General features: G+C 46.9%; 1 protein-coding gene across 1 annotated transcript; it reads right to left on the bottom strand.

The window, feature by feature from the left end:
• Nucleotides 1–2,353: 2,353 nt before the first annotated feature.
• Nucleotides 2,354–9,886, bottom strand: PTGS2 (prostaglandin-endoperoxide synthase 2). The gene is made up of 10 exons (XM_085068673.1): nt 9,729–9,886; nt 9,241–9,357; nt 8,987–9,130; nt 8,433–8,576; nt 7,873–8,054; nt 6,984–7,067; nt 6,570–6,816; nt 5,366–5,652; nt 5,059–5,206; nt 2,354–4,926 (listed from the first exon to the last, which is right to left on the bottom strand). Exons 1-10 carry the CDS (start codon nt 9,781–9,783, stop codon nt 4,520–4,522), a joined length of 1,815 nt encoding a protein of 604 aa, XP_084924799.1. The 5' UTR covers nt 9,784–9,886; the 3' UTR covers nt 2,354–4,519.
• Between the last annotated feature and the right edge of the window lie 1,756 nt (nt 9,887–11,642).

Below are 11,642 nucleotides of genomic sequence, written 5' to 3'. Positions count from 1 at the left end.
CCAGCTTTAATAGGTTCCCTCTTCCAAATGTGCTCAGCTTCCAACTTGCCCAGGCCACCTCTGACTCTGCTTCCTCAAGTTCTGGCTGGAAGTGAATGCTGAGATTCTTAGGATTTTCAAACAAGAAAATCACAGAATGGAAAATTTGGTTTGGTTTGATTTTGGTTGTCATCAGTCTCTTGCAAATATTAATGAAAATATCTGGATTTACTCTATAAGAAAGTATGGAGGTCACAGATTTTATACTAACAGGAAAAAACAAGGGGATCAGAGGAAAGAGCTACAAATTGAATCCAATCCTGTTGCTCCTCAGTGCGTCATTGGCCAATTGAAATTTGAGATTAAAGGAAGAGGAACACTCATTTCTTCCCAAGGAGAGTTTTTTCCCTATGATATTTCTTTGGGATATTGCTGCATTTCAGCCTTGTGTGGTTCTTTTCATGCCTTTTATCAAAGGGGGTAGCATGTCTCAGTTCCCCTCCTTTTCCATATTTAGAGCATAGAGCTACTGCCTGCTCCTTTCTGTCCTATGTATACATTCCTACAACGTTTCAGTTGTATATAAAATGTGCTCTTTCCTGGTCTTTCAAAGGGAACAGCACAGATTTGCAATAAGCTTTTTCAGAGCTATTGCACTAGCTGTGGACAGGCAAGGAAGAAGTGATGGATTCATTCCCTCTCTCCAGCCAAGCCACCTGTTGACTTTTCTGGATCAATCTGAAAATCAAAGGATTATTTTCTTGTGACAGGAATGTCTCCTGGGATCTGGGAAAGCAGATGCCTTGGGAGCTGCTGTTGAAAGGTCAGCTCAGCACAGCTCTGGGAGGATGCAGAACCCAATCTGGTCAGGTGCCCACAGGGCTCCGACTCAGCGCACGTAAGGAATTCCTACGCAGTGGGCAGAGCGTGAGTGACGTTGGGGAAAGCCCTTGGCAGGGCTGGGAGGTGACCTGCTCCCAAAGCACGGAGCTCTCGTGAGCCTGGATGGACTTCCTGCTGAGCCCCCCTCCTTTATCACACTGCCTTGGGTGAAACAACTCCCTCAACCCAGGCTGGGGATCAAGAATTTCGCAGGGCAGGTTTCCTCTGGGGAACATTCTTGTCTTTTGTGTCATCAGGACATGCCCCTGCTCAGGGGAAAGGAGGAGCTCCTCCTCGATCAAGCTATCTCAGCCATCGTGCTCGAATCCATCCGGGCTGGCCCTTCCCTAATTAGGGTAGCAGTCATCCAGAACACCTTCTCCATGGATGCCCCTGCAGCCGCCTGATCACTGCCCATCCTCTCCCACTGAAACCACCAGCCTTATGTTCACTCCTCCCGCGCTCAGGTTCCCCCCAAAACAGGGACTTGGCAATTCACTTGTGGGACAATGGACTGACTGGGTGTCAAAGGAAAAAAAGCCTCACACATGGTCTGCACCTGCCCCCACTCACCCACAGCCCAGAGTGGCCAGGAGAGGCACTGAAGGGATGCTGGTGGAAGAGGCCTCAGGACATTGGGTTTTGGGGCTGAACATGGTCACTGAAGTGGACTGAGTGTTGAGGAGAATTGCTGAAGGTGTTCAGGTGCCTAAGTACAAAAGCAATGCAAAGGAGCTGCACACCTGTGGAGATGGAAACAAGCTCCAAATCAGAGGCAGAAGTGTTACACTCTCAGGGCTGGAGAGTTGTTGGGAATATTGACCTGTGGGACATTGGGATGAACTTGGACCAAAGAGGAGTTTGGGTGGCTGGAACAAAGGTAACGGTGGGTGAGGGACTGTGGCTCTGAGGTTGGTCTCTAGGCAGAGGCTGTGAGAGGACAGGGCACCAGTATTGGGATCGGGGAGCACTGGGGACAGTCAGCAGTTCCATGACTGGAGGGGACTGAGGAGACATTGGGTCAGAGGCTGGTGCAGGTGGTGACTGCCAAGCAGTACAATGGTCCCCTGGGACGCCTCCTTCCCAGCTTCCCCTCATTTCTCACCAGAGCTGAAAATGCAGGGAAGAGGCTTGGAAAAGGGAAGTGAGGAAGGGAAGTCAGTTACACCAAGGTGGTGTTGTGTAACTCCAATATTGTACTTTCCCTTTGAAGCTACCAGGGCAGTGCTGGCATCTCTGCTGTAGGTAAGAGTAGCTAGCTTCTCCAGGGATGGAACAGTGAAACCCCTTTTCACTTTTGGCCAAAGGGGAAAAAATTACTCCATTTGGACAACTTAAGCTACAGGCATCTTGGGTTTGACACACCAGAGAATTCAGGGCTGCTGGTAATGCCCTGTAATTCTTCATGTAATCTTGAGTGGCAAATCAATTAAAAAACTGCTCCATATTAAATACTACTGAAGGAGAACACAAGCAAAGGAGCCCATAAAGGTAATGTTTTCAATTTCTTTATTTAAACACTTGCATTTTAACAACATTGTTGTCCTACAAAAATAAAGCGAAAAACAATTCACAGAATTTTAAATAAATAATCTCAAACATCCACATTCAGTGGCTGTGGAGTACAAAACGCAGAGTGCACAGGATTCCTTGCTGAAGCAGCCTGTAACTTTACTCAAGTGAGATGGTCTGAGGAGTTCCTCTGTACCTACCCCAAAACAACTCAATCTGCCCAGACTTGCCTCCCTTTGACTCTAGGCCAAACCCTGTTTCTGGGTGAATGGCAGAGGGGTGCTCTGAAGGGTGTCCAGAGGTGGATCTGCTGGACAATTGCATGAGGAGCCAGTGTCCCAGCAGTGCTCACTCATTAGCACACACAGTACTGACTGCCTTTGGATACAAAGGGAGAGAAGGTTTTCCCTTCTTCGTGCTTCAAACAGAAAAAGGAAAACAAATGCCCTTCTTGCTCCCACAGCATCCATACCAAGGACCACCCCAGATCAGTCACTGGTATCGATGGCTGCAGGAGAGCTTGGTTCTGCTGTTCATGGCCACCATTACAGACCTACCCAGCACAAGGCATGGCTGGCTCTAAACAAATCCATGAAACAGTAGCCACAGACAAACTACACTACTGCCAGAGCTGGTACAATACACAAGCCTCTACAAGTGCTAGAGAGATTCAGATGAAATAGAAAACTCAAGTCCTTTTCCACAAGTAGTCAAGGAATTTTGGGCAGGGGCACAGAATACCAGGTTGCTGCTCTATTCCAGTCTGAAGTGACATTTTCTTTTTCCCTATAGTTCCCCAGCTGTTTTTATGGGAAGATCATCTTCTACATTTCCTCTCTAGAAATTAAAAAAAGATACCCTTACATGCAAAGTCTGAAGTGCTGGTACAAGATCCTGTGTAACCTACATGCCCAGATGAGACTAGATATTTTAGTGCTGGATCAGGACCAATATGTCTAGGAGATTCTGTGCTAGACAGTTTTAAAGAAGCTTAAGCCACTTACTTTTTTAAAATGCCTCTCTTTATAAATTATAAATAAAACACGATCCCTCCTCCTCCCCCAACCCCAATAAATAGAAGTACAAATTGCATGTACAGTTTGTACACATAGGCAGAGCCACCTCCTGTGCCTGGAGGTGCTGCTGAATCCCTTCTGTGTTCAGTTCTCTGTGTATTTACAGAGCCCCCCAGCTTTGGGAGAACAAAGCCACAGCCACACCCTAACTCCAGCTACGATGTCCTCCTGTCTTCAGGGTGACAGACATTAAAATTACATTATCAAGTAAACCAGAGAACTACAGCTATGAAAAGAATCCCAGTGCCTTGGGCTAAGTTTAAGACCTCCCCAAAGTTACATAATAAAAACATCCACATCCAAATGCAAGCAGCCTTGCATTGCAGCCTGAGACTCAGTTATTGCTAAGCTCAGTATCTCATTCTCACCCCCTTACACAACTAACACATCTGTCACACTTACTTCAAAAAGTAGAATCCAAGAAAAGTACTATTTGCTTTAAAAAATTACATATTTTAAAAAAGTCTTTAAAAATATTGACTTTCATCTCAATCCAGAAGTGGATTTGTACACAAGAGACCTTAAGTTATGATACAAAGTGCCCTATCTGCAATGAGAGAGAGGTAGTATCAACAATAAATGCAATGCATTTTCTGACCTTTTAAAAAAAAGTGAGTCTCAAGTATTTTTTCATTAATTTTTGAGTGCTCATAAGGAATCCATAATCTCTTCTGGCAGTTTTCATTAAGTCAGATTTTTCTTATAGGTCAACAGCTGCTTTCAAGTTGCTGAGAAAAGAAGTTGCTTTTGTAGTGTTATGTGACCCATGAAAACTGCCAGACAGAATCACCACCACTCCCCTTCATCAAGTATTAAAACAATATTAAAACGAAGTTGGATCCTTTATCCACTTTGGAATACATCGTTCTGTTACAGAAGATTTTAAACAAGGGATTCACCACTGCTGAGCTCAAACACAGAAAATCCCTTTCATAAATGGAAGCCTTACCTCAGTAAGGAATTTAAGGCAACCCCCACAAAGAAGATGCTCAAGTTGGTTTTTTAAATACTAAGCCATAAATAGAATAAATAAGACATATAAATAAATAAATAGATAGCTAGCAGGATTTCTACAGCTCGGCAGAGCGCTCTTTCAGCAGGAGCGTGGGGTTGATATCTTCCATGGCAGTTTTTGAGGTACTAACGTTAATCGTGGCCTCGGTGGGCTCGGGAGGCAGGATGTGGAAGGCAGTGAAGGGACAGCCCTTCACATTGTTGCAGATGAGCTTCTGCAGGGAGGCTGTGTTGACGATGTCGAAGCCCACCTGGCCCCCGAAGGTGCTGGGCTTCCAGTACTCGGGCGAGCAGATGGCATTGCCCATCAGCCCCTTCAAGGAGAACGGTGCTCCCATCTCCACCATGGTCTCGCCAAAGATGGCCCCGGGCCGGGGCTTCTCCACCAGCAGGCCTGGGTACAGCTCCATGGCATCGATGTCCCCGTACAGCTCCTCCAGCTCTGCTGCCATCTCCTTTTCTCCTGCAAGGAATAAAAACCGTACATGGAAAAATCCCATTTTCCTTGCAAGACTGCCCTGCTCAAGTCCGGCAGGATTCCATAGGCAGTTTAAGACAATGTCTCTCATTTGCTGGGAAGAATGAGGACTGTTACCTGTCAGTTCTTCGAAGGATCGGAACGGTTTCAGCATGAAGCGTTTCCTGTACTCATTCAAGGACTGGTACCTCATCTGCCTGCTTTGGTCAATAGAAGCCTTTGCCACTTTTTGCACTGCAGCAGGAACATTCTTCCCACCAGCAACCTGTTCATGAAAGAGGAAAAGCTGTAAGATCTCCTGATAAGAGTCACAAGGATGGTGTGCCTTTCCATAGATTAGTTTTTCATAGCTTTATCCCCTTCCCTTGTCCCAGCCCCAGCTCATGCCTCTGTCGGCTCACCATCAACTTGAGAAAGGACCTACCCTGCCAGCACTTTGCTTGGAGAAAGATTTGACCATATGGGAGAGGCCATGCTCCAGCATGATGGAGTTGTTGTAGAGGAACTGCTGGAAGGTGTACTCCTGGTCGTGGATCTGGAAGGTGTCGGGCAGCAGTGGGTGCCAGTGGTACAGGGTGTTGAACTCGGCCGCAATGCGGTTCTGGTACTGGAACCTCTGGTTGAACAGCAGCTCAGGGTCAAACTTCAGCTTGAAGTGGTACCCACTCAGGTGCTGCACATAGTCCTCTATGACAATCTTGATTGTCTCTCCTGTTGGACAAAGGGACAGGAGAGAATGTTGGTATTGTTTTTCCTCAGTGCTGGGGAAAACTCTGTTTCTGAACTGCTCTAAAAAATACTACAGTGATCAGGACAACAGACACTTCAACCTTCTGAACCTCTCCTAGAAAGCAATTGATGTATTTTATGTGACTACAGGGTAGAACAGTGCTTAAGATCCCAAGAGTTCTGAGCTGCGGGTAGTGAGGTGTTTTCTTCAGCCTGTTCTGCCCTTCCCACCCTCCCAAGACACAATTCCTTGCACCCCTCCACTGGACAGCACACATCAGTATTTACATTGTGTTCAGTCACACAATAAGTCTAGGATAGAAGGAGGGGATAATGAAGAAAGTTGATGTCTGAAAGCAAGTCTCAGCTTCTGAGCTACCTAATACCATTGTCATGGTTTATGGTTTCAGTTTGGGCAAGGCTTTTTCCAGCTTCAAGCACATCACCATTTACATAAGATGAAATACCACTGGGCATACAACTAGACAGGAGAACTATGCAGAGTTACATTTTACATAACTTCCTGAACTTTAGACTTAATCACAGCCTTTCTTTTGAAGCATACCTGAACTGACCCAACCCTAGGGGAAAACACCCACAAAACCCCGCATCTGGGAGCCTGAGGTCATCCAGCCTCACAGGCTTTCTCTGAGAAAGGAACCTGAGCTTCCTGCCTTTTCACTGCTTTCAGTTCTGCTTCCGTCAGATACGGGAACTGAGTGTCCCTGAGTTTTCTTCAGTTCTGTCTGTAGCAGAGCTGGGGGGAAGCTGCACCTCAATGCACCCGCAGTGATGGGCCACGAAGGAGCCGCTCCCAGCCTGATTTACGCAGAGGCTTTTGCCTTAATCCAGCTATGCAGACTCGAGCTGGAGCTGCAGGCAGGAGCAGGGATTCTCACCTATCAGTATGAGACGGGTGGTCTGGAAGAGCTGCTCGTCGTCCCATTCGGGGTGCTCTTCCTTGAGCACGTCGCAGACGCGGTTGTGCTCGCGCAGCCAGATCGTGGCGTACATCATCAGCCCTGGCACCAGGCCGAACACCTCCTGCCCCACGGAGAACTGCAGGTGCTCAGGGACGTGCGGGGGGTACAGCATCTCTGCCTGCGTGTCCCGCACCGTCGGAGGGTACATTTCTCCATCAATCATCTGTGCAAGGGACAAACAAGAGCTCTGAGCTATGACACTTTGGTTAAGCTCTGCTGCCTCTCTGAGCTCTGACTTACACTTTAGATCACCTACATCATTCCCACAGCACCCATTAAGGAAATCTATGTCATCCAGTAAGAAGGCAGGAATTCTGAGCTCAGACATACCTGGTATTTTAGCTTCCCATCCTTTCGAAGCCTCAGTTTAAGTTGTCTCTCCAGAGTCTCTCCATAAATGTGGTTCAAATCAACCTATAAAATAGAAGCATTTGGGACATGAAGCCAACCTGCATTTTTTGCTATTTTAGGATAGGTCCCACTTCTATGGATGCCAATAGAAGTTCACCCCCTAGATGTTTACCTTTTAATTATATCACTGCTACCTTATAAGTATCATGCACTGATATTTTAGATGAAGCCAAATTATTTCCTGGCAACTGGAGCCATCTCTGCGTAACAGGAGGTTGTTACATTGACAATTTAAAAAGACTCTGTTTAAAGTGTCAGCAACTTTTTATTATGCAGACAGTTTTCTGTATATACACACACAATTTATAGCTTTGGTTTGGACATACAAGTTACACTTATAGTGAAGAACTCTTTGTCCAAAAGCTGCCTATCTTGTAGGTAAAGATCCTTAATCCAAGTCTACTTTTGAAGCTCTTTTTGAACTATATCTATTAGCAGTACACAAGACACTTTACGGCTGGATACAGCTCTTTGGAACTCACAGAGTCCAGAGAAGTTTTGGATGTTCACTACTTCGAACATGCTTTAGGTGAAAGCAGATTTTTGGGAATAATAAGAGATCACTGGGCAGGTATTTCAAACAGAACCACTTGCGCAGAGCACGTGGTTCTAACCCGGGAAGAGACACTGCCGAGCACTGGAATTTGGCCTGAGGAGCAACTGCAGAGGGGGTAATCCCATGAGATTGCGGCACAGTGTGTGCACAGGTGTTTGTGTCCCCTGGCAACCTGCAAGATGCCATTCCGGCCATTCCAGCTGCTCAGCAGCTCCCAAGCAGCACGAGCCATGTCCCCAGCTGTGACCGTACCCCATGGCCCAGTGCTCTGGTGAAGGCAGGGCCCCTCTTGTGGTCTGTCTTGAAGAACTGGTGGGTGAAGTGCTGGGCAAAGAACGTGAACATCACATTTGTGCCTTGCGGGTCGGGAATAAACTTTCTCCTCAGCAAAAACTTCTCCACGATCAGCTTCGAATCTGGGAGCTCTTTTTTACCTTTGGGAGAAACAGACAGTGAGATACTCGAGACAACCATTTATGCAATGCTGAAGTTTGCTCCTAACAAAAACACTTCAGATTTTCAGTGGAATATTGAATGATAGCAGCACACAAACAAGGGGAATTACCTACTTTTCTGTGGTCACTTTCTTGATTAGAAATTTCTAAATTCCCTGCTTTTAACATGTAATCCAATAACAAGAATCAGAATAATTACTTTTTAGGTCTTTACACAATAAATCCAAAACATGGCTATTCTTAAAGTCAACTACACTGAAAAAAGGCTACCGACAAGCAAGTCTCATAACAACTTCTGCTTATCTTTTCCTCTTAGAAAAGACCAAGGCAACATTACATATCTGGTTTATTCCTCACCTTTAACACCCATTGGTGTTGGGCAGTCAAGTCCTACTGGTGGAAGGCTCCTCGTGTAGTAGGAAAGATTGGAATAAGCTTCCCAGCTTTTGTAACTGTAGTCACTATTGTAAGTTGGTGGGCTGTCAATCAAGTGTGATCTCGCTGAAAGACAAATAAGTATTTTGTTATTTTTAACTGCACATTTTAATCTCAGAAAGATCTTTTCCATATTTTTGGCAGCAGTTGTAAATTCCATATATATCAGTTACTGATGTTAAATAAGATTACAGTTACTGAATAACAGGACTGGATCCTGGCTTATCAGCTGGATCTCACTATTAACATAAGCAATTGGGTGCTAAGTTTGTGTCAACAAAATTCTGGATTCTTGCAGAGAGTAGAATCAAGCTGCACTTCAGCATATTTCGTACAAGTCTGCATCATACAGAAGTCTTAAATGTTGGTGTTTTGACCTTAGTGTAATTTAGGCTGCTTGGTTTATACACAGACCAATTCAGTGCAATATTCTGGAGTGGGTTTGAAGAGGACTAGAAGAGACAATTCACACTTACACGTTAGTACATATCTCATAATAGCATCCCGTAAGAAGGGAATGTTGTTGATGATATTCCAAGCTCCTTGGAAGTGGGTGAGGATGTAGTGGACAGTGTTCGGTGATGGTTTCAGTGCCAGCTTCAGCCACGTGAAGAATTCCGCTGCGAGCAACAGTGGGAAGGTTATTATTAATCAGCTTATGGAAGATAACCCGCAATGCTGGAATTGGATTATGAGTTTCATTTGCATGGAGAGGGGTTTGGATACTCACGTGTGGTGCAGTTCTGCCCGTAGTAGCCTGTCCTGGTGCAGTCGCACTCGTAGCGCTCGGGCCCCGCGGTCATGCAGACGCCTCTGTTCTGGCAGGGGTTCGAGCAGCAGGGGTTGGCTGAGGGAAAGCAGAGCTCCGGTTAGCACCTCTGCAACACACTCCCACCTTCCCGGGACTCTACACAGCGAACGAGAATGCCCTGCGGCTTAATGCTTATCAGGAAAGCATCCCAGCGACCATCCATCCATCCATCCATCCATCCATCTATCTATCCACGGTAACCTCTGCGCTACCAGGCAGCAGCTTTTAAAAGCGCAGGAATTCACCTCGTGCCTGCTGACAGCAATAAAACCCTCAGCAGGGGAGATCACCCCTCCCAGGCCAGCGTGGAGCCTGGCACGGCAGACACCAGAGAATGGCAAGAGAACGAGGAGCACAAAAAGCGCAAGAACAGAGAGCGCGTTAATCCGAGTGCAGGGCGGACTCACCGGCGTGGCCGGCGGCCAGCAGCGCGGCCAGCAGGGCCAGGGGAAGCGGAACCATGGCAGGGGTGGCGTTCGCAGGGCTGGCTCGGCAGCTCAGTCTGCCTACCCCTGTTGCACGGCCGTATTTATGGCCGAGATATGAGTCACGGCCCGAGTCGGCGGAAATGCGCGGGGAGCAGGGGATTTCTCCTCCCGCCGTCGCCGCCACCGCCGCCGCGGCGCCCGCCCCGGCCCGCCCCTGCTCCGGCCCAGCCCGTCAGGTGTGAGGGGAGGGAAGCCCTGTCACCGGCTGAGGGGACGGCACGGGGATGGCACGGGGGACGGCACCGTGCCACACCGAGCTGCTGGCAACGCGGGCTGCCGCCGATTGGCCATTTGTTATTGACTTCATTCTTTCAGCGGGAGGTCGGAGAGCTGTGATCACACACGGCTGCAGAGTTGCAAAGCACCACACACGGCGGGAATAATGAATGCTGAGGGGAATTTCCTTTTATTTCTATGTAGTTGTGTTTCTGACTAGACCAAATCTTGTTATTAGATGTTTTTGGAACAAACAGTGGCCCTTCCCCAGCGCTTTTGCTTTAAAATGCCCCCTTTTGATTTAAAATACCCCTTCCCCTCCCCCTCCCCACCGCTCCGCACGGTTGCACTGGAAAGTAATTTTCCCTCGTTTCTCTGAGAATGTTTTATCTTTTGGTCATGGATTATTTGTTGTTAATCAGGACGCTGTACTACTATTTTTACTCTCCGTTGCGTGAGGCAAAGTGATGAAAGCGGGAGGATGTCATGCGGTTGTGCAACCTGCAGTGAGGAGCTGCTGCCGTCCTGCCTCCGCTCACACTTTCTCCCTCGAGGTCAGCCTTGAACATCAAAAAACCTCATTGCTGCTTCAATAGAGACTGCTTGTTTGAATTGCCTATCAGTGACTTGACAAAGTGGATTCTGGCCAATTTAAATATAATCTTATTTTTGGCCCCAAAGATCGTGGTCAGTGAGTAATTTGTATATATCGGGAGTGGGTTATCCTGGATGTTTTAGGACTGGTGCACGAAAGGCTGCATAAGCAAGAGGAGACAGATAATGCTTATTTATACATTTGCATGCAGCAACCGTGGGCTGGGTCATGCACTTAGGCAGAGAATGGCTGTCAGCAGCCTGCTCCTGGCTGGACTGGGGGCTGCTGGGGTCTGTGGCCACAGCCATGCCTTGCTCAGTCTTATCAAGTGTAAAAAAGGCGATACTTTGTTCCTCCATAAGCCAAATCAATTAATTATGGAACGCTTGTTATCCAGTGGATCAGGCTGCAGTATGCCCAGCACTGCAGATTAAGGTCCACACACATTTCCATACATTTCATGGGTCCATCTCACACTGATTTTGTTCCATCTCACAAAGGTTTTGTGGATGCTGTCACATGATAACACTTTACTGCAAACAGCAGGCAAGTGAGACACTGTGTTTTAATAAAGTGCATAGGAAAATGTCAATCCAGGAAATGTTTCCAGGGTGTGAAACTAGCAATGTAAAGGGGAAACCTGAACTAAGTGTGTGCAGCCAGAGAATCTACCCCACAATGATAATACTAATGTAACTGTGCTATGATTTGGAGGACCCTGGAGATAGGGATAACTGATGATGCTTAAAATTTTCAATTATTATAATTAACCAATATGTAAACCAAGAAACAGGGCAGAACTCCAGGCTTTGGAGAGGATGATTCCCTTGGGAAGCAGTGCTTTGGTCGCTGGAAAACCAGTCAGCACCCCCCACCTTGCACCCAACCCTGCACAGAGTGTGACATGAGCTCTCTCAAGTCTGATTTTGTCTGCGGAAGGTCACTTGTGTGCCTGCCAGCTCCAGTATAATTGAAGGGATTCTTCAGCTTTCCAAGACGATGAAAAACCATGGAGATAAAAT

The sequence above is a fragment of the Lichenostomus cassidix genome, chromosome 8, assembly GCF_008360975.1.
Source record: "Lichenostomus cassidix isolate B80296 chromosome 8, HeHo_3.0, whole genome shotgun sequence".
NCBI classification, from domain to species: Eukaryota; Metazoa; Chordata; class Aves; order Passeriformes; family Meliphagidae; genus Lichenostomus; species Lichenostomus cassidix.
The sequence above is the reverse complement of the archived record's forward strand: the minus strand, read 5'-3'. Positions and strand labels throughout refer to the sequence as shown.

Bases quoted from the DNA above. Each gene is read 5' to 3' on its own strand.
- PTGS2 (XM_085068673.1), bottom strand. From the start codon at position 9,783: ATGGTTCCGCTTCCCCTGGCCCTGCTGGCCGCGCTGCTGGCCGCCGGC. The intron at 8,055-8,432 runs GTGAGGAATAAA...TTTCTCCCAAAG, and splicing joins AACACCAATGGGTGTTAAAG to GTAAAAAAGAGCTCCCAGAT. The intron at 6,817-6,983 runs GTATGTCTGAGC...TCCCTTGCACAG, and splicing joins ATGGGAAGCTAAAATACCAG to ATGATTGATGGAGAAATGTA.